At 43.4% G+C, this 27108-nt stretch overlaps 1 protein-coding gene across 1 annotated transcript in view; it reads left to right on the plus strand.

Annotated features, from left to right (window-relative positions):
- Positions 1-27108, plus strand: part of LOC145410137 (uncharacterized) — a 94658-nt gene that overhangs the window by 62945 nt on the left and 4605 nt on the right. Inside the window, exons 2-6 of the mRNA XM_080280335.1 lie at positions 19062-19191; positions 22903-22977; positions 24615-24851; positions 25548-25724; positions 26424-26630. Of these exons, the coding sequence (XP_080136461.1) occupies positions 19062-19191; positions 22903-22977; positions 24615-24851; positions 25548-25724; positions 26424-26630 (826 nt within the window). The remainder of the gene's footprint in view (positions 1-19061; positions 19192-22902; positions 22978-24614; positions 24852-25547; positions 25725-26423; positions 26631-27108) is intronic.

A 27108-nucleotide genomic window follows, 5' to 3' on the forward strand; every position in this document is an offset into this window, starting at 1 on the left:
TTGATAGATCTAGGAGAAGAACGATGGCCGTCTACGACAGCGGCTATAGAACGACCAGAAAGGAAGCTAGCGATGAAGGCACAGATAGAAGGATAGAAACCGTAGGAGGGCAGTTTGGAAATTAAAGATTTATGCCAGACTCGATCGAAAGCCTTTGAGATGTCAAGTGCAATGGCAAAGCTTTCGCCAAAGTCCCGAAAGGAGGATGACCAGGAGTCTGAAAGGTAGGTGAGAAGATCGCCAGTGGAGCGTCCCTGACGGAACCCATACTGACGATCGGAAAGAAGGTTGTGATAGGAAAGATGCCTTAAAATTTTTTTATTAAGAATTGACTCGAAAACTTTTGAAATACAGGACGTTAAAGCAATTGGACGATAGTTGGAGGGTTGGGAGTGGTCACCCTTCTTTGGGACTGGCTGAATGAGAGCAAACTTCCAGCAAGAAGGAAAGGTACAAGTTGACAGACAAAGGCGAAATAGTTTGCCTAGGCACGGTGTAAGCACAGAAGCACAGTTTTTGAGAACAACAGGAGGGACCCCATCAGGCCCATATGCCTTGTTAGTACTGAGGCCAGTAATGGCAGAAAATACATCAACTGAAGAAATTTTAATGTCAGCCATGAGGAAGTCAGAGGGGGGAAGTGATGGAGTAACAGCACCGGAATCGTCTAAGGTGGAATTGGAGGAGAAAGTCTGTGCGAAGAGATCTGCTTTATCAGTAGAAGAAATAGCTACAGAACCATCAGAGTAGAAAAGAGAAGGGAAGGATGATGAGGTAAAGTTGTTAGAAAGATTTTTGGCAAGGTGCCAGAAGGAGCAGGAAGAATTCGAGTTGGAGAGTTGAGAGCATTTAGTATGGATGAAATTATTTTTAGTAGAGCGAAGAACAGACTTAGCACGATTCCGGGCAGAAACGTAAAGATTATGTGATTCAGGGGTGGGTTGGCTCCGGTACCTTTTGTAGGCCTTCTCCTTGTTGCGGACAGCATTAGAACAAGCGTGATTAAACCAAGGCTTTCTTGCGTTAGTCAAAGGATATGAGAAAGGAATGTATGCTTCCATGCCCGAGAGAATAACCTCCGTAATGCGCAAGGCACACTCAGATGGCTCACGGCCATGGAAGCAATAATCATTCCAGGGAAAATCAAAGAAGTACTACCTGAGGGCCTCCCAGTCCGCAGCTCCAAAATGCCACAGACGACGTTTCCCTGGAGGGTCCGCAGGCCGTACTGGAGCGATAGGACAGGTTAAGGTAATCAGGTTGTGATCGGAGGAGCCCAACGGAGAGAAAAGATTAACAGAGTAAGCAGAAGGATTAGTTGTGAGGAAGAGGTCAAGTATGTTGGAGCTCTCTCCAAGGTGGTCAGGGATACGGGTAGGGTGCTGTACAAGCTGCTCTAGGTCATTAAGGATAGAAAAGATGTAGGCTTGTTCACCAGGTGGATCCGTGAAAGGAGAGGAGAGCCAAAGGTGGTGGTGAACATTGAAATCTCCAAGAATGGAGATTTCAGAGAAAGGAGAAATGGACAGAATGTGTTCCATCGTAGAAGTAAGATAGTCGAAGAATTTTTGATAGTCAGTAGAATTAGGGGATAAGTAAACAGCACAGATATATTTAGTCAGAGAATGACAGGAAAGCCGAAGCCAGAGAGTGGAGAATTCAGAAGAATCAAGTTCAGGAACACGAGAGCAAGATAAGTCGTTGCGTATATATACACAACAGCCACCTTTGGCTTTGAAATGAGTATAGAGAAAGTAGGAGGATACAGAAAAGGGTTTGCTGTCAGTTGCCTCAGACAGCTGAGTCTCCGTTAGAAAAAGAAGGTGAGGTTTAGAGGAGGAGAGGTGGTGCTCAACAGAGCGAAAGTTAGATGAAAGGCCGCGAATGTTGCAGAAATGAAGAAGAAGAGAGTCAGACAGTGGTTCCAGGCACCTCGAGTCGTCACCGGGAGAGGGGCAGATGGCGGGGGCATTTATGGTCCCCCCCTGGGGACTCCGAGGCTGGGTGAATTGACGCCATTTTGGTGAATTTTGAATAGGAAGTGTAGTGTGTACTGTGCATGTAGTTTGGTGAAGATAGATAGAGAAATTTGTACTGGAGAGCATGCTGGCCTACTCTCTGTGTAACTGAGACACTGAAAAAGTTCAGCAAAGGGGGATGGTCAGGAACTAGTCCTGAGGGCTGATGAAACGGGAGCTCCAGCACTCCCTGTCATCAGCTTTCCATCCACCTCGGGAGTACTGCCCTGCTCGACTGGTGCTACAGTCTACTCCTCCAGACTCTTAACTCCTCACATTTCCCTATTCTCCCTTCTATGCCCCTTCCCCTCCCCACATTTCCCGTCCACTCCCATGTATACCCCTCCTCCTCACCCCTAAACTCCTCCCCTCTTCAGAACCTCTCCTTCCTCTCCTCATATCCTCCCTCCCCATCCCACACTTCCCCTTCTTCTCCAACACCTCTTTCCCCTCCTCTACATGCTCTTCTAAAGCCCTCTTCCCCATCCCACACTCCCCAGCAACCCCCTCCTCCACCCGACGCTCCCCCACCTTCTCCATTTCCTGTCTTCCCCTCCCAGCACTCTTCCTCACGTCCTCTGCACCTCCCCTCCCCTCTTCTCACCATACCCCTCCACTTCTCCCCAGCATCTCCTCTCCCCACACTCCCCTTCCCCTTCACCATCAATTCCCCTCCCCCTCCTCACCCTCACTCCCCCCCTCCCCCGTCTTTGAGCTGCTACCAAAAGGCCTTAAGCTGAACCGAGTCATTTCTCTCATGACTTCTAATCGGTTGTAAGTCTCGAACGAGGGAGGGGAGGGGGAGAAGCAGGGAGTGAGAGATGGAGGGATAGAGGCAGGGAGAGTGCGGGGAGGGGGAGGGGAAGAAAGAGGGGGGTGGAGAGGTAAGGGCATGGAGAGGGAAGGGGGGGTAATGGAGAGAGGGAGAGAGGGTAGGAGCAGGGACAGGGAAGGAAGGAAGAGGAGAGAGAGAGAGGGGAAGGGAGAAGGAAGAGAGGGAGGGGACACACTCGAGATGATAGGGTAGAATGGTCGGAAAGGGAGGAAAGGACAGGAAGGAGAAAGGGGGGAAAAGAATTATCAAAATAAGGAATAGTGAAAGGAGAGACTATTTTAAAAGATGAAATTAGAGAATGCATAGACATGGGTGAAAATGGAAAAAGGAAGAGATGAGAGGAGCACTAAGAAAGTAGGTGGGGAAGCGGAAAGGGCATGGGAAACAGAGGAAAGGTGGACAGAGAAGGAAGGGGAGGTTGGAGAGAGAAGAGAAAGGAGATACGAGCGAGGAAGAAGAGCAAGATGGATGAGGAAGAGATAATATGTGGGAAGTGGAGATTGAGGGGATCGAGATATAAGGAAGATGAAGAAGACGAAGAACAAGGAGGAGGAGGAGGAGGAGGAGGAGGAGGAGGAGGAGACAGAGAGAGAGAGAGAGAGAGAGAGAGAGAGAGAGAGAGGCAGGTAAGGACTATCTCCCAGTGTCCCAGGAATGCAATCTCACACAATAGGTACATTTGACTTAACATCTAATCTCCTCTGGCTCTTCCTCGTCTTTCTCCCTTCACCTCCCCTACCCTCCCTCGCCCTATTCTTCCTCCCCTCCATCTCTCCCTCCAGCCATTCCCCCATTTCCTCCCCTACATATCCTCTCTCCCTTCATTCCTCCACTCCTCCATTCCCTCCCCTACATTTCCTCCCTTCCTTTATCCATCCCTTCATTCTCTACCTCCCCTTAATTTTCGTTCCTCCTTCCTTCCATCTCCCTACTTCCTAATGTTCTTCCTTTTTCCCCGCGGCCTTCCGCCCTTTTCCTCCCTCCCTTCCTCTCTCCCTTTTCAATTCTTCCCTTCCTCCATCCCTCCATTTTTCATTCATCCATTCATCCATCGTTCCTTTCATCTCTCCACCCACCTTTCCTTCCATCTCTCCACCCATCATTCCTTCCATCTCTCCACACACCTCTCCATCCATCTCTGCACCCATCATTCCTTCCATCTCTGCACCCATCATTCCTTCCATCTCTCCACCCACCATTCCTTCCATCTCTCCACCCACCATTCCTTCCATCCATCCATGCCTTAATTCACCATCCATCAGTTTTTTCAACCATCCATTCATCCATCATCCCTTCCATCCATAAAGAGATAAGATTCATCCATCTATCCTTCTCTCCTACACTTCACCCATCCACTCTTCCCTCCTACACTTCACCCATCCACTCTTCCCTCTTTCCTCTCTCTCCTTTCTCCATTCCCCCACTCTAGCTCCAACCCCCACCCTCTCTCAAACCCCCCACTCTCCCTCCAACCCCCGTCTCCCTCCAACCCCCCCCTCTCCCTCCAGCCCCCCACTCTCCAAGTCCAACCCCCACTCTCCCTCCAACCTCCACTCTCCCTTCAACTCCCCTTCTCCCTCAAACCCCCCATTCTCCCTCCAACTTCCAACTTTCCCTCCTGCCCCAACTCTCCTTCAACCACCACTTTCCCTCCAGCCCGCCTCTCTCTCTCTCTCTCTCTCTCTCTCTCTCTCTCTCTCTCTCTCTCTCTCTCTCTCTCTCTCCTCCTCCTCCTCCTCCTCCTCCTCCTCTCCCTCTATCATCTTCCTCCCCACTTCAGTATCTTCTTCTTCTCCCCGTGTTCTTTATTCCCCCCCCCCAGTCCTAGAGTAATGGTCCGTAATCCGGTCTAATGCCCGGTCCTGCGGTCTGACCCTCCCGGTACAGAAGTTGGTGTTATGGCAGACAGTACTGAGATGGGGACAGTACCGGGATGGGGACAGTACTGGGATGGGGACAGTACCGGGATGGGGACAGTACTGGGATGGGGACAGTACTGGGATGGGGACAGTACCGAGATGGGGACAGTACTGGGATGGGGACAGTACTGGGATGGGGACAGGACTGGGGTGGGGACAATACTGGGGTGGGGACAGTATTGGGAAGCAGTATTGGAGTGGGAGCAGTATTGGAGTGGGAGCAGTATTGGAGTGGGAGCAGTATTGGAGTGGGAGCAGTATTGGAGTGGGAGCAGTATTGGAGTGGGAGCAATATTGGAGTGGGAGCAGTATTGGAGTGGGAGCAGTATTGGCGTGAGGGCAGTATTGGAGTGGGAGCAGTATTGGAGTGGGAGCAGTGTTGGCGTGAGGGCAGTATTGGAGTGGGAGCAGTATTGGAGTGGGAGCAGTGTTGGCGTGAGGGCAGTGGTGTATGATAATCGACTAGTAAAGCAGTACTAATCATGTGACATATGGCGGTGTTATGGGATTAGGATTATTATGAATTATTCGCAGAGCTATCCCCTACCCTCATGGAAATTGCACAGCACTCCCCTAAGCTCACAAGTTTTTCTCCTCCTCCTTCCTCCTCCATTTCCTCCTTTTCTTCTTCTTCTTCTTCTACTTCTTCTTCCTATACCCAGGCATTTATACGTAGCTTCCAGAAGACATTTTGAATTGGATGGCCCTGATATGGCTTTTAGTAACCCTCTAACTTCTAAGCTACTCTCCAAAGATGATATAAAATAATCTGGATACACAAAAGATAAAAAGGTGAGAAAAAATCACATGGCTAAAATGGTTAAGGTATGAGACTCACAAAGAACATTAGAATGAATTCCCTCTAGTATCTCATATTTTCACTCGCAGGAAGGGCAGGAGACAAGAGAAGATTTTGCACTCTCCTTTACCTGTAATTTCTTGGAAAGAAAAAAAAAGTAGCTTATAATAGTAATCCCCTCGGGACTAAGATTTTTTGTTTTCAAATGAAAGTAAGACAAGGGGATATGTATACAGTCCTTGTCCTACCTTCAGAAAGTAATCATAGTTACGATAGATCTTAAATTTGTCTGTGAATGAGGCCCTTGCGAGGTGTGTAGCGACCCGATACTAGGCCACCATAAAAAAAAAGAAAAAAGAAAATGTAATGTATGTGATATCCTGTTAGTATGATGAATTCTTTTTCTAACTTATTCAGTGCCTCCAACCACTTTAACTTTGCTTATTCAGAGTTAAAACTCTCTCTCTCTCTCTCTCTCTCTCCTGCTTCAAGTGGTGATGACGATAGGTTTGGCAATATTGGTGCTAGTGATGATAGTAAGCCTAGTGATGATGACCTAAGTGATGATGATAGCTTGGTTGGCAAATGTAATGATGATGATGATGGTGATGGTCTTAGTGAACCCGGAGAAAATGATGATGATGATGATGATGATGATGAAAGTGGCGGTAAAGACTGTGGTGAAAAATGACAACCTAAATAAATGATGATGATACGTTCTGATGGCAATGATTGTGATGCTGATGGTGATGGTGAAAGCGAGGCAAGTAAGAGCGATGATGATGATGGTGAAGATGATAGCTAAATAAGTGACAGTGATAGCTGGGCTGGTGAAAATAATCGCTGTGATGATGGTAATGATGCTGGTGTTTATAAGGTTGTCAGCAGTGATGGTGATGGTAATGATGACGATGACGATGATGGTGATGATGATGATGATGATGATTTTCTAAGGTTGACAAAAGTGACGATGATAATGATGACGATGGTGATGACGATGTTGGTCTAACTGGCAGAAGTGGTGATAGTGATGATGTCTGTTCGTCCGATGTTGATGATGATGATGATGACACCATAAAAGATAATAGTAATGATGATGACTGTAAGTAAGGTTGGAAAAAATAATGATGGTGATGATGATGACGGCAAAGGTGATAATGTAGGTCTAAGTAAGGTTGGCAAAAGTGATGATGATGATGATGGTGATGATGGGTGTTGATCATTAAGACAGAAGATAAAGGTCGTTACGGAGAAAGCCACTTCCAGCTAATTGAAATATTTATCTGTCCACATCTTCCTCTCCTCAGCCCAGAAGGTCGTATGGTAATGATGGTGATCGTGGTGATGGTGGTGGTAGTAGATGTGGAGGGAGTAATGGTATTTGTTTCTGTGGTGGTGGTTGTGATGGGGATAGTAGGTGGTGTGGTGGTGGTTGTGGTAGATGGGGAGGGAGAGATGTAGTTGTTGTTGTGGTTGATATGAGGGGAATAGTAGTTGGTGTGGTGGTGGTGGTTGTTGTGGTAGGCGTATTAGCTCTCGTAATGGTGCTTGTGGTAGATATTTTGGAAGGAGCGTTGTTGTGGTGGTCACTGGTAGATGTAGGTGGAGCAGTAATTGTTGTTATTGTTGTTGTTGTTGTTGCGGTGGTGGTGATGATGGATTTATTATTGTTGTGGTAGGAATAGTAGTTCTTGTTGTGGTGGTGAGGATTTTTCGTCTTTCGTGTATTTATTGTGGGAGTATTTGTGATAGGAGTAATAATTGTTGTGGTTGTGGTAGGAGTAATAGTGTTGTGGCGATAGTGATAGTTCTGGTAGTGGTAGGTATAATAGTTGTTATGGTTGTTGTTGTTGTTGTAGTAATAATCGGTATGTTTGTGGTGGAAGTACTTGTGGCAGTTTTGCTGTGGGTGTGGAAGAAACAGTGGTTGTTGTTGTTGTAGTTGTTACCTTTGCTGGGAGTAGGTGTGGTGTGGCGGTAGTGGTTAAGTGTGATGGCAGTGGCACTGGTGATGGTAGTGATGTTATTGAGGGTGACTAGAAAATAAAATTATGACAGAAGCAACAGTGGCTTTGCTAGTTATGCCAGCGTTATTGTCGAGAGAAGGAGTTCAAGAAGTAACAGTGACACAATGATACTGGCAAGAAAATAATATAGAAATAGTATCAGCGTTGAGAGAAAAGGAAATGGTGGTAATGGTGATGGTAGTAGCGGGCTCAGTTCAGTGATAAGAGAACAAGCGATAGAAGCAGTGGTTAGAAGAATGGTAATGGTGGTATGGCGGTGGTATTGGTGTTAATGTAGTGGACATAGAAAAAGCCATGAAAACAGTGTCAGTGAAAGTAGTGGTAACGGTGGTGGTAGTGATGTCAGTATGGAAGAGGTGTGATGAAAGTAGTGTCATTAGTTAGAGAACAGGAAGTTGTGGTAGTGGTGGTGATGCTGCTGTCAATGTGGAAGAGAAATTACTAGACGATAAAAGTGACAGTGATGGGAGAAAGGGAAGAAGTGATAGTGCTGGCGATAGTGGTAACAATACAGTGATAGGAAAGGTGATGCAAGTATTATGGATGAATGTTGTTGTAATGGTGGTGGGAGTGATGTTAGTGTAGTAATGCCAACAAAAAAAGGTGATGGAAGTAGTGTCATTGGTGGTAGAAAGGGAAACACTGGCAATGATGATGGTAGCGGTGTTAGTGTAGTGGGATGAGAAGCGATAAAAGTAGTGTAGCGTCAGTGGAAGAAGTGGTGTTGGTGGTGGTAGTGGTGTCAGTGTAGTGGTAGGAAAAAAAAAATGATGGATTAAATGTCAGTGATGAGAGAAAAGACGATGATGTAACTAATATCCTGTTGATGTATATGGATGCTGGAGGAGGAGGCGGAGGGTCATATCAGCGCCACACGCAACCTCACATCAAACAAGGTATCTTCCAGGTTCTGTTCCCGCTCTTGGTGTAGTAATCAGAGCCACCATTAGTGTCGCCAAACCTGCCCTGAAATGAGTTAAATGTTGTCAAACGTAAAAACTTTCTAGAAAATAGCCAACAAGTTTGAAAAAATTGCTAGAGCGCCAGTGAGATTTGGTATAGAACCTTAAAAATGGTCCACAGTTAAAATTAATATATATAGATCTGGAAACAAAAACACGAAGTGGCAACACCATGGGCGTTCATTAACACGGGGATCTTCTCGTGTCTCCTGCATTACCTTATCACACTTGAGCTGCTGGCAGTTTTCGCTTAATATAGATAGTGGGTCGAGAGATTTTAGCTTTAAGTGGTTTGCAGACTATACTGTGTTGGTGTTGCTAACGTCTTGGATTGTGCCATTGGTGGGGTTTTGTTCGATCAAGTCATGTGCCAAAATTGTACTGCGGTTATACAAGAAGTATGCTAGTTTTTGTGACTGTGGTTTATGCGTCACTCATTGCCCAGGTCACAAGATGCCAGATACGTCAATATGATGCGTGTTTGCTCTCTACTTCTACTTCCTGTTTTGTATATTGGTTGACTTTTGAAGATTTTGCGGTGTCCCCCATGATAGTTCTTTTACACAGGTACATTTGAAGTATACACCTCTTCCACTGAACGAATTGATAGGTCCATAACCTTCTGCTTCATAACTGTATACGCACACACACACACACACACACACATATAGATAGATAGATAGATAGATAGATATAGGTTTGTGTGTGTGTATGTGTGTGAGTGTTTTATTTACATATAGATTGTGTTCCCATAACAGGACTGTACGATAGTCACATCCAGCCATATAAGAACAATAAGGTAATTAAGGACCGTAGGATAATTCTCACTTTACAAATGTAGGGATTGGTGTTTGGGTAACTTTCTGCTCTTCTGTAATTTTTCTTCTCTAGTATACTGGGCACCATAGTCAAATCCTCCCACATACTAAACAACCTCACAAGAATCATTAAGTCATTTGCTGCCTGCTCTCCTCTGTGTTCCTTTTATTGTTGTGCCTTTATAAGCTGGTACGGCAGGAATGTAGAATGTATGATTAATAATTCAGTGTGTTGTGGTGTATGGTGAAGATAATAAGTTAAATGAAATTATTATGTTGGCAGGTTTGGTGTGTGCATTTTACATTTTTTGTCCATGTTGACCAGTGTGTGTGTGTGTGTGTGTGTGTGTGTGTGTGTGTGTGTGTGTGTGTGTGTGTGTGTGTGTGTGTGTCTGTGTGTGTACTATGCCCTTTCCCCTGTAGACAATTTAGTGAGTGGTGGGAAGAGTCTGTCGTGAAGGAATTCCTAATCTGTTTAGGCTGTCTCGCTCTTCCCTTCCTCCTCCACCCTCTTCTTCACCTCCCTACCCCTCCATTCCCCCTGCATCTTCCTTCCCTCCCTCCTGCTCCTTCTCCTCTCTCTCCCCCTCCCCTCTCCTCGGCTCTCCCTCTCCCTCCCCTCTCCTCCTCCCTGTGTCTCACCTTCCTCCCCTCCCACGCATTCTGCATTATCCCCTCTCTCACTCCCTCCACTTTCCTCACATTGCTTTTCTTGCCCTTGCTTCATCTCCCTCTGCCAACCCTCACCTCCTGTCCCTCTCCCTGCCTCACACCCTTCCTCTTCCCTTACCCTACCTTTCTCCCCCTCCCCCGTCTCACCTCTCCTGTTTCACCCTGCCTCACCTATCTTCCTGCCTCACCAATCTCTCTCTACCTACCTAACCCTCACACCTTCCTCTCATCAGTCTTTGTGCCTCACCCACCTGCCTCACCCTGCCTCATGCATCTTTCCTTATCTTTCCTCACACCCTGCCTTCTTCAGTTTCCTTCTCTTGTCTTACCATTCTGCCTTTCCTGGCTCACCATTTTCCCTCTCAGCCGCACCGTTTGTCCTCTCCTTGCCTCACCATCCTGCCTTCCTTGCCTCACCATTCTCCCTTTTCCTTCCTCATTAGTCTCCCTTCCCTTGATCTATCACTCATCTTGCTAAGCTACTACCTTTCCCTGCCTCAGCAGCCTCCCTCCCTTTTTACCTCTCTTTGCCTCTGTCTCCCTTGCACCTCCACTCTCCCTCCCTTGCCTCACCTGTCATCCACCCTGCCCCATCATTTACCCTCTCCTGCCTCGCCGGTAATTCTCTCTTGCGTCTCCAAACTCTGCCTCACCATTCTCTCTCCCTCTGCCCCGTCGTCCCCCTTCCTCATCACCTTCCCCCTGCCTCAGCACACTCATCCATATCCCATCAGTCATCCTCCCCTGGCGCCCTGCTTCACAAGTCTTGCTCCCCCTGCCTTACCTTTCCCCTGCCTTACCTTCCCCCCGCCTTACCTTCCCTCTACCTTACCTTCCCCCTGCCTTACCTTTCCCCTGCCTTACCTTCCCTCTGCCTTACCTTCCCCCTGCCTTACCTTCTCCCTACCTAACCTTTCTCTTGCCTTACCCTTGCCGTACCTTTCCTCTACCTTACCTTCCCCATGCATTACCCATTTTCCTATCTCAGTCTCACTCTCCGTCTTGTCTTTTCCTTATCGTCATTCTGGGTCACCTTCACTCATTCAGTCCCACTCTCACTGCCTCTGCCACACCCTGACTACCTCACCCACACTGCCTCATTTTCACTGCCTCACCTTCATTACCTCATTCTCACAACTTCACCCTCACTGCTTCACCCTCACTTCCTCACCCACAGCTTCACCTTCACTGCCCCACCCTCACTAAGTCTGCTTTAGCCCTCACTGCCTCACGGTCACTGCCTCACCCTCACTGCCTTTGCCTCACCCTCATTGCCTTTACCTCACCCTCACTGCCTCACTCAAATTCATGCCGCACCCTATCCCTTCTATCCCTTCAGCCTAAAGAAGTAATTTTTCTCAAATTCTTGCGGCTACCAGAGGATTTTATTTAACCCAGAAAGCGCCCAACCCCTCCTGTTCGGAAACCTGAATAAAATCGTCTGGTGATAGCTACAATACAATAAACTTTTTCGTCACCGTACATAAGGAAGTCATCAGTCCGTTCCGTCTTCTCAGTCATTTATATTAAGCTCCATTCACCTTACCAACATCTCTCTCTCTCTCTCTCTCTCTCTCTCTCTCTCTCTCTCTCCCCTCGTTACCTCACTCACTATACTCTTATTTTCTGCCTGTCTCACCCACCCTCACCCTAAAACCCTTCACTTCTATGATGCATTTTCGTAGTTTCCTCCTGGAAGCTCCAAACTAGAATGTTGATCTCAGTGAAGGTTTCTAGCATTTGAGGGGTTAGTGAAGAGTACATCAAACCCTTTCACTTGGAGAAATCTTTATTACACCAAATAAACCTTTGTGGGTGTAAGTGTATTTTTGGACTGTGTTCCCGGTTTAAAGGGGTGAATCTTTTTTTTTTTTTTTTTTTTTGCCTCATACACTGTTCCATACTTCCCTTACCCTTCCTTATCTCTTTCTCACTCTGTCTTCCCCTGCCTTATCCCTCCCTCACCTAGCCTCGCTCTTCCCTTACCTTTCTTCCCACTTTTAACCCTGACTCACTCCGCCCTCAACCTGTCCCATCTTCCCTCACTGCCTTACCTTCCCTAACCCAACTTCACCCCTCCCTTACGCTGCCTCACCCCTCCTTCGCCCTTCCTGTCCACGCCCTTAACCTGTTTAACCCCTCCCTCAACCCTGTCTCACTTACCCTCACCCTGTCTTACCCTCCCTGGCCATGCTTCATCTCTCCCTTAACCTATGTTACCCCTCTCTTACCCTGCCTTACCTCTCCCTTATTCTGTCTCACCTTCCATTTTCTAAACTCACCTCTCTTTCCAAGCCTCACCCTGTGTCACCCCACCCTTACCCTGCGTCACACTTATTTCACGCTATCTTACTTCCCCTTTGCACTTCTCATCAACGAAATAATTACCGTAGAAAGAGTAATAAAATTCATTAACGCAAGTAATTAAAGAAACTGTGAAGGGAATGAAAATAAAAACAGAAAATGGACTGTGACGTAGCAGTAGCCGACGTAAACAAAGAGACTCGTTCCTGATGTGGGCAGCGTGGGAAGGAAGACTTCTCTCACACATCCACCCTCTCACTTTCACACTCTCACACAAATTGTATCTCAATCTCACACTCTCTCACGCATCTTTCCACACTCTCATACCTTCTATCTCACTCACACACTCTCGCACTATCTCTCAGACTCCCTCCTAAATTGCCGCCGTCACGCCCGCGAGCCTCACAGGGGACACCGGGACCTGGACACGCTTTAACTCGCCTCTTGTGTCCTGACCTCTCACGTTCTGAAGGTGGCGCCTCTCTCACTCCCTCCCTCACACTGCCTGCCGCGTAACACATTCTCTCTCTCTCTCTCTCTCTCTCTCTCTCTACTTGTGTGTGCGTGTGTGTGTTTGTTATCAATCCATATGTCTGTGTTTTTTTCTGACCCGCTAGTTTTGTTAGAGGAAACCCTGATTTTTTTTTTTTCATTAAGTTACCTCATTCCCATCCTCTCTCTCTCTCTCTCTCTCTCTCTCTCTCTCTCTCTCTCTCTCTCTCTCTCCTCCTCCTCCTCCTCCTCCTCCTCCTCCAGCTTTATCCCTGTCAACCAGAGTGTAAGGGAACAGAACCTCCAATCTTCTGTGCAGTCCCCCTTAACCGCCAGTTGGGGACACATACACGAACTCGTAGAAAATGGGAGACAAGGGGGAGATAGTAGGAGAAACAGATGTGTGTGTGTGTGTGTGTGTGTGTGTGTGTGTGTGGGAGAGAGAGAGAGAGAGAGAGAGAGAGGGGGGGGAAACAGAATAGAAGAGGTAAAAAAAAAAAGGGGAAAGAAATTAAAGTGAAAAAGACGGCAGAGACCAAAGAAAATGAAAAGACGAAGAAAAATAGAAAGAAGCAAAGATCAGTAAGTGAGAGGAAATATGGAGGAAGAGGGAGAAAAAAAGAGGGAAAGGGAAGAAAAATGGGAAGCAAGTGAGAAAAACCTGCGAGGGAAGGATGAAAGAGAAGAAAAGCTAAAGAAGAGAGAGAGGAGAGAAAGGAGGAGGTAAACAGTGAAAAACGAAAGCTGGAGGGGTTTTATAAAAGGAAGACAGAAAAGGGAAGAGGAAGAGAAGAGGGAAATATAAAGAAAAATTGAAGGGTGAGATAACAAATAAAGAAACGACGAGAAGGGAGATGAAGGAAGAATAATGGGATTGAGAGAATGTGAGATTAGTGTAAGACAGGGGTGGGGAACGTCCGGCCTCCGGGCCGTATAAGGCCCGCAAGACCATTTTATTATATATATATATATATATATATATATATATATATATATATATATATATATATATATATATATATATATATATATATATATATATATATATAATGTTCTGGGCTACAGCTGATTTTAAGTTGATAATTTTGTATGGCCAGCGAATGATGTTAAAAATATCTTAATAGCCCTTAACAGGAGAAAGGTTCCCCACCCCTGTTGTAAGACAACGAGTAAATTGAGATATGGAAGATTTTTATAGGAGGTTAACGATACCCGATATAATTTATACTGTATTCTTCGCATACAAAATATAAGGATGATTAAAGAAATGACGGAAGAAAATAAGAAAACGAAAAATGGAGAAATGACCGAAAGAAAGGACAAGAAAATAATGAAGGAAATTAAAAAGAGGAAAAGTAAGTGAAAGAAAGGAAGGAAATTAGGCAAAAAAGAAGGAATAATATTACAGTAAACAAGAGAAAAGAGGAAACAAGAAGAAAGAAAGGAAGGTGGGAAAGCAAAAAAAGGAAGAGAATGGAAGAAATATGAACCAAAATTCAGGAAAGGAAAACATGAATAAACTGGAATAAAGAAAAAAACATAAAGAAAAAAAATTTAAAGTAAGTTAGAGAGAGAGGGAGAGAGAGAGAGAGAGAGAGAGAGAGAGAGAGAGAGAGAGAGAGAGAAATAATGGGCTGAAATGAATGGAAGAATCATAAAATATAGAAAGAAAAAGCAAGAGATATAAAGAAACAGCAGAGAAAATAAGGAAGCGATGAAAAGGAAGAAACATAGAGTTAAAAAGGAAAAAAATGAGAAAGAAGATTATAATAAAGAAAAAGAGCCAGAAAGAAAAGAAGTGAAGTGATAAGAAAGAAAGTAGAAGAAGGAAAAAGAAAAGGAAAGAAGAAAAATATGAAGAAAGAAGACAAGGAAACTGTGAGAATAGAACACAGAAAGAATGGGGGAGAAAAAGGAAGAAACAAATATATACAGAGAAAGGGACAAAAGGGAAAAACAACAAAAAAGAAAATAAGAGAGTGAGGCAGAAGGAAAGATGAAAGAAAGAAACGAAAGAAAGAATGAGTTACAAAAAGAAAGGAGACAAAGAAGGAGATGGGAACAGCGCAAAATCAACACTAACACTGTTTTTCAACGAGCCGTTTTCGTAGTAAAAAATATCTTACAAATATTACATGCTCTCGCTCTCTCTCTCTCTCTCTCTCTCTCTCTCTCTCTCTCTTTGTCAAGGGTTGCGTGAGGGTGGTGGTGATGCTGAGTCAGGTGTGTCGGGGAATCGACCCGCTACCACGATTAGCCTCTTCAGTCCGATGATGTGATTTGTATTTAATTCTTGCAACCTGTAGGCAATAGATAGAAAGACCTGATAGATAGATAGATAGATAGATAGAGAGAGAGAGAGAGAGAGAGAGAGAGAGAGGCGGGGGAGTTAAATGATACAAGGTTAGTTTCTTGTGAGGGTGTGACCTGCATCTCATCGTTATCTGCCATATTATACTGCTGGTATAATGGTGAACTGTGTCAAACAGTATCTTTATATTTATTCGTAAATTTCACAGTGGCCTAAGATTTTCGGAAGGTGGCTGAGAAGGTGTGACATTATGAACAAGTTGGCCGGGGCAGATTACATCATTGTGGATTGGTCCAAGTCAACAATTCCTTTGCACTTAACGGGTTCTGAATTACTGACATAATATTCCAATGCATTTGATTGTTATTACTGACTACCTTAGGATGATCGCATTTAGGTCTTGAGACGGCTTTCGGAGGGTATAAGTTAACCCTTTAAGAAGTAGAGATTTTCCCAGGTTTAATATAATTCCTGTGTCTAGCTTTCGCAAAAATAAAGTATATAAATTGCGCCGCCACTCCTGAATGGGTTAAGTATCACTGATCGTAACTGTACACATCTCGTAACGTTTTTAGACTAACAGTGAAATATAACTCACTTGACATGACAGGAAACGTATCGTAACGTCATTTACGAAATAAGAGGATTTTTTTTCTTTTTTATGCCGTGTGGTGCTAGGCAAACTACAGCACATCACATACAAATTTTGATGGGTCAGTTTTTCACCTGAAGTTCACGAAAATCTAACAGTAAAGGTACGAAAACACAGCTTCCCGCCCTAAGTTTACTCTGAACAAAAATTTCACATAAACCATTCTCAGTAAAATATTTCTAAATTCGTATACCATTTAACTACTTCTACAGCCGTCATGTCTGCGGACGGCCAACCTCGCATGATGAATTTGTCTCCAGCTGCCAAAGGGAAGAGCAAGAGAGAAAATAGACACACGTTAACTCCTTCAGACTGAGGATGAAATGTTGATTATTGTCATGACGTATGCTGATGACTTTTTGAACTGAAGGGTCAGATATAGTAAAATTCATCAACTTCTTCACTACCACGGTGCTTCGCTAACCTGAATAAATCGTTCGGTACCAGGAGCAAAAAAAAAAAAAAAAAAAAAAAAAAAAAGAGCGTCATCGTACTGAAGGGTTAATGAGAGAAGAAATTTTAATGGTGGTGTTAGATATCTTCGAATGGATATGTATTTTATCATCTTTAATGGAATTTTCCACTTTAAGAAGTATGCTTTGTGCACAGTCAGAAATATTGGTTATCTGCTTAATGATGAGCTGGGGTGAGGTAGGGATGCTGTGAAGGAGAGAGAGAGAGAGAGAGAGAGAGAGAGAGAGAGAGAGAGAATTTTTAACACCAGTGTATCAAGAATCTGTTAAGCTGAAGGTAAATCTGTGGTTGAAGAGAGAAAACAACAAACTCTGTCTTCTTAATAAAAACAAGTTGAAAGTTCAGCTTGACCCTCAGCGACTATTTCCTTCTGGAGTCGTAGTCATAAACTTTCCTAAAGATAAGTTGCTTGTATGATTGCTTGTTTAAATTCCTATCTTTCCTCATACATTCACCAAACACGTCACAACTAACGAGTAAATAATAATGTGAATAATACAAGCCAGAGTGACTGCTGATAACGATTCACTACTTTCAAGATTTCCTATTTAAGATTTGGTTCACCTCTTGATCCTTCGCGAATATGATGCCGGTTTCAGTGCCTCGGCGTCTTACATTTTCCATGGTATCTTCTGGAATTTGTGCAGTGTCTTGAGAGCGTGTTTGTATGTTTTGCCCGACTCTGAACTTGTTATAGCAGTTAGTCTAATGGCATCTTGGATTTCGATTCGTTTACAGTTATTACCACTCCAGTCATTCTCTCTCTCTCTCTCTCTCTCTCTCTCTCTCTTTCTCTTTCTCTCTTAGGACATTTATATTCAGTTTAGGAGAGACTTTTAGAATTAGAACGGTTAGGTACAGCCATTATCATCTCCGTGACAACTAGAGGACTCCCCAAAGTTAAAGAAAAATCGTCTTTAAATGGCAAATAATAATAATAATAATAATAATAATAATAATAATAATAATAATGATAAAAGTACTTATTGTGAAGGGGTTTAACCATTAAAATTCCTGTTACATTTTTCGCCTCCCTATCTCTTGACAATTTTATACAGGAAGCGGGAGATTTTTTCAGACTAGAGTGGTTTAACACAACTTTCATTAATCCCCTGCACTTTAGCGTCCCCCGTTTGTTTCCTTTTTCTTTTTCATTCTTTTTTTAGTTTGTTCTTGCCATCTACATACGATCATATTGAGCTTCGGGCAGATCTTTAATGGTGGACGGATTAATGAAGGCCAAATCTAACCCATCCACTTAAAAAGGTGAAGGTCTAAAACCATCAGGGAAGTGGTGACAATGCCCTTCTCCAATCAGTGTTCCTTCCACCAGAAGGGCGATCCCAGAGACTCCAGTATGACCGTCTTTATAAACTTTCCTGACCTTAAGTTGTGTACAAGAGTGACTGTGCTATAAGATTGCCTGCACTCATACATCTACCAAGCATACGGGATCGTACCAAAGTGAACATTAAAGTGAGAAAGTACGAAAAACAAAGTGCTCTGTGATAATAGTCAACTGTTGGAGACTTGTTTATCCTGCAAGTTGGTTAGGATCCTTTATAAATGCGGCCCATGTCACTCTCAGAAGGCTACCATTTTCTACGACACAGTGTTGCAATTGTGCCAGGGATATCGAAGGAAACTCCAATTGAATTTACTGATTAGTCATAGGCTGACTAACAAAAAGTAGAAGCAGATGAGCGCTGTGCTTATTCCATTTGCTAATACTGCTTGTTTCAGCTGAACAAAATCGTCTGGTGTCGGTATATGCACCTAGGTATATGTTTTTCAAGCAGAGACCAGTTTAATTAGGTAATATTTAACCTTTTAAGTGTTCGGATTTTCTTCTGCTGAACAAAATAATCTGATCCTAGCCTAAATTTAATTACATACCGGTAAGAGCGTTCACGGCATCAAATGGGCAAAAATTACTCATATGTGAAATTAACCAACTAGTTACTGTGGTGGGGCCATCATTTGTTAAAAGATTTACTTTTTTTTTTTTTTTTACACCGAGGGCAGACACCCATTCAAAGTAAAAACCTTGAGAACAGATACATAAAATTACTGTTGTATTTCCAACCACAACTACAGAACTTCATCGTTACGGTTAAATTTATGAGAAGGAACTGGAGAGGTTATACATTTTTTTAATAGTTACTTAAACAAGTTTCGGGAGAAAATAAAGCATAGATGAAAAAAATAAATAAAAAAGGGAAAAGTCCGGACTACATGAATCCCTCCCCCTCCTTCTGGATCTGCCACTGGACAACAAGTGTCAGTCTTATAAAAGTCAAGACCTATGATTACTCCAGGAACAGAAATTTTTACGTTATATATTGTAACATATTTCAGTACTATCGGCCACTGCAACACGACACGCTAAGTTTTCCTCTCTCAGGATGATTGCGCCTGCTGTATTGAATATTAACATAACTAATTTAACCTAACCTAACGTAATGTAACCTAAGCTGACAAACTAATCTAAAACCTTTACTAACCTACCTTGCATCTCAAAAAAAAAGAAAAAAAAAGTGTCAAAATAGACCAAAGTTCTAAAATTTGTAGTCCGGAAGTAGAAGAAGGCTTAGGACTGATGCTGCACGATGGTCACTGAAGCATATATATAATTCTTACTAAGTCATAGTTTTCCCATTGAATACGAAAGGCAAGAAACGAATATACCTCTAGCCAATCGTCCTGCTGGTGAACAAGGACATACGACAATCAGGCTTTTAAACTTATGAGTCTGATTGGCTTGGAATTCGAACTCAGGTTTTTCCAGATGCGGGGTGACTGTGCTAACCATTACACCATCGGCTCCCCTGTAGCCCTGACGGACGGGCCTGGGGAAGAAGCCAAAAAAGTTGTCGGTACCCCAGCAATTTCGTCAAACTTCAAATTTGTGCGTGAAGGTTGTATTATCTGTGGGGTCGCATCACTCTCGTTAAAGTTTTGGCAAATGGAGGCCCTTGCTTATAATTACTGCCACGCTATAACACAAGGGAAAATTTTATGACACTGATTATCCTTTTTTTTTTTTATGTTTATGTGTTTACTCTCTCTCTCTCTCTCTCTCTCTCTCTCTCTCTCTCTCTCTCTCTCTCTCTCTCCGGTTGTCATATCACCAGCAGAGCGAGGGCGAGAACTGTTTCCGCATTAATTTCATGTACAGTTTTAGGTTGCATTGTGTGTGAATTTGCATCATTATAGGTTACCCCCTTCACCCTGAGGACATATTTCCCTTTTTTTTATTCTGGTTACAAAATACATGATTTTATGTATTTTAAAAGAATTATCTTGTACTATTTAAAAGGAAAAGAAAGAAAGAAAAAGAAAAAAGGAAAGAAACAAAGAAAAAGCAACTCATTGTTTTGAAGGGGTTGAAGTTTCGGCAAGGAGGGGCTTGCTAATAATATTTTTTTCCTTGACATTCACCACGACGACTTCTTTTTGTAACTTATTCTTGTTTCAACCAGACGATTTTATGCAGCTAAGGAAAGCCCTTGTAGTATGAGGTTTAATGAAGCCCACGTCTACTGTATCTCCTTCACTTCTAAGTTTCTCTCCAAATAAAATCGTTTGAAGAGACCAGAAATAATACAAGCAAGACGCCCTCTTTGTGAAGGGAGGCTAACGGTTCAACAGAAAGGAAAAATGTACGCGATATGAATTTTTTGCGATTGCGTCAGATTACCACCAGAATAAGGAGGAAAGCTGTTGCCTGTTTGATTTCTGTCTGGGCTGTAAGGGTTCGAGTACAGAAAATTATTGTAACGGTTTAACAAAAAGAAAAATGTTACGAGATACGATTTTTTTTTTTTTTTCTGGCAATTGTGTCGGATTAACAACAAAGGGAGGAGGAAAACTGCTGCCTGTTCGGTTTCAACTTGACGTCCTCTCGAGCCATGGCCAGCGTAACGGAGGCAAGAGTTCTTTCCTTGGGGCGAGTCACGGTCAAGGGTCATGACCTCCCGACGCGGCCGAAAAAATGTTGTGTCGGCACCCTTGTTGCCTCTTACATTCTGAAACACTGAACGATGAGGCTTGACAATGACTGCAAGTTTGTGGTGCGGAATCTGAACAACTCTGCCGTGACAGCACAGATTTTGTGTGGAATTTAGATACCGTCAAATCACTGTTTCAGGGCTTAAACGAAAGATGCCTTGGCGACACACTGATTGGATAAACTGAGGATTTCTCAGTTGTTTCACTGTTTTGTGAAATAGTGAACAGAATCCATTCCAGTAGTTTTCGTACAGGAAATTGTAGGAGTTCTGGTAAATTACCAATATGCTGGGAATCGAACCAGGGACTCTCAGATGAGAGCCAGGCAGCATACCACTACACCACGACCAGGTAAAAGTTAACTCACGTTGTCACAATCTTGTAACCAACGTCCCTCCGCCCCCACTGTGGGCATCAAGAGGATGAGTTAACCCCCTGGCACTCGGGCAAGTAGATGCTTTTAATCTATCCCAAACACTTACGGCAAGTCAGAATGAAGGGGGAAACCTGTACTGAGAGTCCCTGGTTCGATTCCCAGCATATTGGTAATTTACCAGATGATTTTTCCTGTGTACAGTACAGGTTTCCCCCTTCATTCTGACTTGCCGTAAGTGTTTGGGATAGATTAAAAGCATCTACTTGCCCAAGTGCCAGGGGGTTAACTCATCCTCTTGATGCCCACAGTGGGGGCGGAGGGACGTTGGTTACAAGATTGTGACAACGTGAGATAACTTTTACCTGGTCGTGGTGTAGTGGTATGCTGCCTGGCTCTCATCTGAGAGTCCCTGGTTTGATTCCCAGCATATTGGTAATTTACCAGATGATTTTTCCTGTGTACAGTACAGGTTTCCCCCTTCATTCTGACTTGCCGTAAGTGTTTGGGATAGATTAAAAGCATCTACTTGCCCGAGTGCCAGGGGGTTAACTCATCCTCTTGATGCCCACAGTGGGGGCGGAGGGACGTTGGTTACAAGATTGTGACAACGTGAGTTAACTTTTACCTGGTCGTGGTGTAGTGGTATGCTGCCTGGCTCTCATCTGAGAGTCCCTGGTTCGATTCCCAGCATATTGGTAATTTACCAGATGATTTTTCCTGTGTACAGTACAGGTTCTCCCTTCATTCTGACTTGCCGTAAGTGCTTGGGATAGATTAAAAGCATCTACTTGCCCGAGTGCCAGGGGGTTAACTCATCCTCTTGATGCCCACAGTGGGGGCGGAGGGACGTTGGTTACAAGATTGTGACAACGTGAGTTAATTTTTACCTGGTCGTGGTGTAGTGGTATGCTGCCTGGCTCTCATCTGAGAGTCCCTGGTTCGATTACCAGCATATTGGTAATTTACCAGATGATTTTTCCTGTGTACAGTACAGGTTTCCCCCTTCAAATTGTAGGAGAATGAGACTGAATTTTCTGTATTTGTGACCAGATTAATACAAAGCAGCACAATATTAGCTGGTTAATATAGTTTGCAGAATGCAGATAATGTATGCTAGGCGTTACAGTTTCCTGTTCATTAAAGCTTTGAGTATAAGGACAACACTCAAGGATTTAGTTGACTAATATAATTTCTGTCAGCCTAGGGAGTTTTCTACTTTTGTATATCCCGCTAGATTATAGAAGATTCCACTGAACTGATGACGCTCTTGTACGTTGTATAGCCTTTACTCACGACGGACATTATTTTTTTTCCTGCTTGTTATTTTACTTTGATAAAGGGAACAATATTTAGTGCTGCTGCTGCTGTTTATGGCTTAGTCTTTGCTCTGATTGGGCGAAAAAAAAAAATATTTTGCTTGTTAATTGCCAGTTACGAAGGCCAACGATATTTACAGCATTGTTTGTTAATTAGTCCTTACTTATATAGAGCGATCAGTAGTTTCTTCCGCTCTTTTCTGACTAGCATGTAATAGACATAGGACAATAATCTATTCTACTTCAGTTTATTACTTAATTCTTGCAAAACGCGAAACATGTTTTATGCTGCAGCTTGCTGTTTAGTCTTTACATTGATAGGGAGAGCAACATTTTAGGTAGCTAGTTGCTACTTAGCTGTTACCTACAATGTGCAGGGCAAGCAATATGTACACCGTTTTACTTAGCCCTTTGTTACATTAGAGTCAGGGTGAAGGGAGTCAGTCCGCATCAACAACTGAAATACGAACTTGGGACAGTGTATGTAAACTCTCGTAAATTTAAATTTGTTTATATGGAGCTATGAAATATTTCACATTCAAATATAGTTAATACTGAAGTGACAAAAAAGAACAGTATGTGATAATGATTATTATTATTCTGAAGACTTGTTTATCCTGTAAATTGGTTTATATCCTTTATTAATAATTCCTTTGAACTGTATAACAACGGCTGCAGTTACACGTACTTCCCTGAACTCCCTGCCCCTCGAAAGGACGATGGTATAGTGGAAGAGAACGGCAACTTCACCTGCAAATGCAGGGTTCACGTTCAGATGAGCTTGGAGCAACAACAACAAGAACATCATCATCATCAACAACAACAATAACACTTGCGTGCCATGGTCTGGGGGAATGTTTAGGCGCTTTTCTTGGCAGTCGCTTGAAATGACAGTCCCTTCTCTCTTTGTCCGCAGTGCTGGAACACCTGTGGGATCCTGCCCCATCAGCACATCGATCGCACCTCAATGTGTTCTCACCATACTGCCTGCGTGAGTATTAACCATTCTTCCTCATACAATACCCACTCACTGTGTACAAGCGAAAGCAATAATCGATATCCCCTCCCAGCAGATAAAACCATGAGCCAGTCATGTGTCTCTTTCCACTGGCTTCCCAATCATCTCACTGTACACTCACCCTCACTCTTACCGTTTTTTGTTGTTTGTTTCGCCTTCCAGTGAATGGGCAGTTCACTGGCCCGTGGCGTTGTTTTCTGGAGGGGATAGCGATTACTGCTTTTGAGTGTACAGTTCCACACCAACCCGCATTTACACGCAGATTTCAGTTATCTCAAAGTTTCTTGAAATCGATAAACATGTTCAGTAAGTTCATAGTTACCTGGATTCCGTATGTCTCTTACAAAAGTATCCATTCAACAGAATACACACACACACACACACACACACACACACACACACACACACACACACACAGTGCTTCCACTCTACTCAAAACTAGAAGCCTCCCTGTAAACGGGACTGTGCATTCAGTATACCCTCATCTACCATGAATTCACTATACTACGGTATATCTTTATTCATCATGCATTTACTATAAACTATCTCTACTCACAATATATTCATCATACTTTATTCATTATACCTATATTCACTATACTTTCATAATGCCTACCTGGCATAACCTAGCTTTATTACGCTGGACGACACGACACTCACTGTACAAAAATAATTTCACCGCGATGGTTTATTTACAGGTTATTCATGCCAGCAATTAATTTTTATAGGAAATCATGATTTGGGGCGTATGTTGCACTTAAATATTCACTCAAAACTTTTAAGTGTTTGGAAGCTGTTTAAGTGAATGGAAATGTACATAGAAGCACCTCAGTATTCACACTGTTTTGGTTGTTGAGTGTCTGGTAGCTGTATGAATGAAAAAAGTTTAAGCAAGGAATTACTTAGCTTAGGAGAATTTATGTCCATGAAGTGCAAAGTGAATGATGACGCATGAATGAAGATAGAAGTGTGGACATGTAATACAAGAAACAAGCATATAAGATTTCATTCATACTTTTCCTGTCTATAGTGGCCATGTGAGTGAAGACAACATGCAATCTAATATACAACTAAAGCCTGCTAAATGTGATGTGTATAGTCACGGTAAGAATGAAGCAATAAGTATAAGCAAGCAATCTTGTGTGCAGGAGAGTTGAGGAGTGTGCAGAAGAGTTTATAAATACTTGGCCTTGCTTCATAACCTAAGTCGAAGAAGTGTGAAGTGTATGGTTACTGTACGAGTGAAAACAAAAGCATAGGCAGTCAGCAGGAGAGTTAAGGAGAGTTTCGGATCTCAAAGGAAAATTTTAGGAAATATTTCAAATACTTGATCTTGCATTGCAACTCCACACTAAGAAATAAGAAGCACAAAGTTACTGTATGTGCGAAAGTAAAGTAGAAGCAACCAGTCAAATACACAGGAAAGTTAAGGAGTTTCATGGAACTTAGGAAATTATAAATTCTTGTCCTCCCATTTGAAGTGTTAAGTGTATAATTAATGCATGAGTGAAAGCAATGTATAAACAACCAATCGGATAGACAGGATAGTTAAGGAGAGTTTAAGAAAGTTTTAGGAAAGTTTATAAATGCCTGTGCCTTCCTTGCCACAGCTGGCGGGGTGTCAGGTGGCGTGCCGGTTCTCAAGCGAGGGGGGCGGCGCTAGACACTCCACCGACACCGCCCAGCCCCGCCTCCCCGCCCACCTCCCGCCCCCAACAGTGTCGGGGCGGGGCCAAGTGACGTGGGCGCCCCCTCAGTGGTCGGGGAGCGCCGCGCCCTCTCAACGCGATGACGTTATTTATGTCCTGCTGGTACATGGCGACGGAGGCTGGCGGGAGGTGTCGCAGGTGAGTCAAGGATGCCGCAAGAATGATAAAGAGATCGGTAGACAGACCGGCTGACAAACACAAAGATAATTGATTGATAGATAAATAGATAAACAAGGAAATGAATTCTTTTTATTGCAGTGCCGTGCATTGCTGAAGAGGAAGAATTATACAGTATGTTACTCGTACACCCACACCTTCAAAACCTATTTAATGGGGAGAGACAACAGTCAAGCCCGACATGGACCCATTTTCCTTCGTCCTTGAAGAGGTTCAGACTGAGCCGGTGCTGTTGTATCTCCCCAGTAAGCAACTCCATATATGTGTATAATTTCTGCCAGTTTCCTAAATCCACAAACACTTCTCAGATTATTCCCCTACCCCGAAAAAAGGGGAGGGGGGGGGGAGAGGAACATTTCCTGAGCGACTCAACACTGTGCAGATATTCCCTATGTTCGTGGCGTTTGCACTAAATTATATTGTCCTTGTTTGGATTCTTTCAATTTCAAGTTAACTTTTGTGAATGCAAATAGCCAGATCTCTCTCTCTCTCTCTTTCTCTCTCTCTCTCTCTCTCTCTCTCTCTCTTTCTCTCATACCGTCCTGCATCCACTTTGGATTTTATTATTAATCTCTTCTTATGTTTCCGCCATCAAGATAGATGATAATTTTAGGCTAAGTTAGAGGGTAGAGAGTATAATCTCCATTCGCCTTGCAGAGTTCTGGGCGGCGTGCACGAGTTAGCGGAGTGGGTGAAGGGGCAGATGGAGATGAGGTAAGGGTGCGACTCCTGGCAGTGACGCAAGAAGGCCTGGTGGGGGTGTCAGAGGCCCGTCTTCACCTCGACCCCCAAGATCCCCGCCCCCCTCACCCCCATCTACCATATGGACAAAGGGTAAGGCTAGCTTCATGTGTCAATTAACAGTGTTGTGTTTTCTTTTTGTCTAGCATGTTATGATGTAGAAAAAAGTAAAGTGTCAAAGAAATCTCTGTTAGAATGTGTACTTCCACAAGCAAGAAACTGTGGACAAATGAGAGTAGGCAGTTCAAGTACTTGGTGGAAGGAGCTACTTCGCATGTGTGAAGAACTCATAGAAATCTGTTGTATGGGTATATGGTAATGTTACTATACGCATAATCTATCGCAAATTGTCAACACGACAGCCATTTTATACAAAGTGAATGCGTACGTGATAGAACTGGTGTATTGCGATTTATCAAGAGAATAGCATTTCATACCGTACATGTCTCATATATTTAAGTTGAATGTAAATGTAACCCAAGAATACAAGGAAAAACGAGGCCATATTGTTCGTTTGAGAGCCATTTAGATCTATACTAGTGAAAAGAATATTTTCTCAAGGTAAATATAACTGAAGAGCTTACGTGTGAGGGAGTTGCCAAAAAGAGGGGAAAAAGTAGCCCGAAAAGCAAGGGAGAGGGGAATCCAGAAGGAGTAAAGCATTATTATACATTTAATAAACCTCAATTTGCCGTTTGTCAAACTTTTTAGCAACTATATAATTGCAGTAGAATAAACAATATAATGTAAGCATAACAACCGACATTACATCAACACTTACAATATCACCAGGTGGGGGTGTCATCACAGCCCGAGTCACCATCCCCAACACCTTCACTTCAGCCCCAACGCACGGTGATCGGCCCAGCAGACATCACCCCTGACAAATCCAGCTCTCCAACAGACACTCTTTCAGCCAACCCTTCCCTGGTCAGCACGCAGTTCTTCACATCAGACCAACACCGCACCAGTTCCAAACCCACACCACAAGCCACGTCGGTAAGAAAGAGACAGTTTGTATGACATAACCTGTTTTAATCTTGATTACACAACACATGTTCTTTTGAGATCTTCTAGCTCTGTTATAAAAATTGAGTAAAGTTCACACCGTGTAAAAATACTCGCAGTGTTAATATCTTCAGTTACTTACCCTTAATCATGTGCTGTATAAGGACCACAAAAATTTCCATTGCATACTCACATATAGCCAATATTCCATTCCATTTACAACATCCTTTATTAACTTTCGTCACCCAGTTCCCCTTACTGTGAATCCGACCTCTCCCATGAACATCTGATTCTGACCAGCAAACATTATCTTTGAAGTGTGAAACTAGAGGTTGTTATGGGAGTAATTATCAGTATCCTTAGGTGTTGTTTACTTGTTCATAACTTCCTCATCAGCAAGTAGTTTGATGAGGTTTCTGAACAGGATTCATCCCAGTATTGCACAATACCAGCATTTACTTTTTCGCTA

The sequence above is a fragment of the Coenobita brevimanus genome, chromosome 84 (genome assembly GCF_032717465.1).
Source record: "Coenobita brevimanus isolate Jiangsu-jjx chromosome 84, ASM3271746v2, whole genome shotgun sequence".
Taxonomy (NCBI): Eukaryota; Metazoa; Arthropoda; class Malacostraca; order Decapoda; family Coenobitidae; genus Coenobita; species Coenobita brevimanus.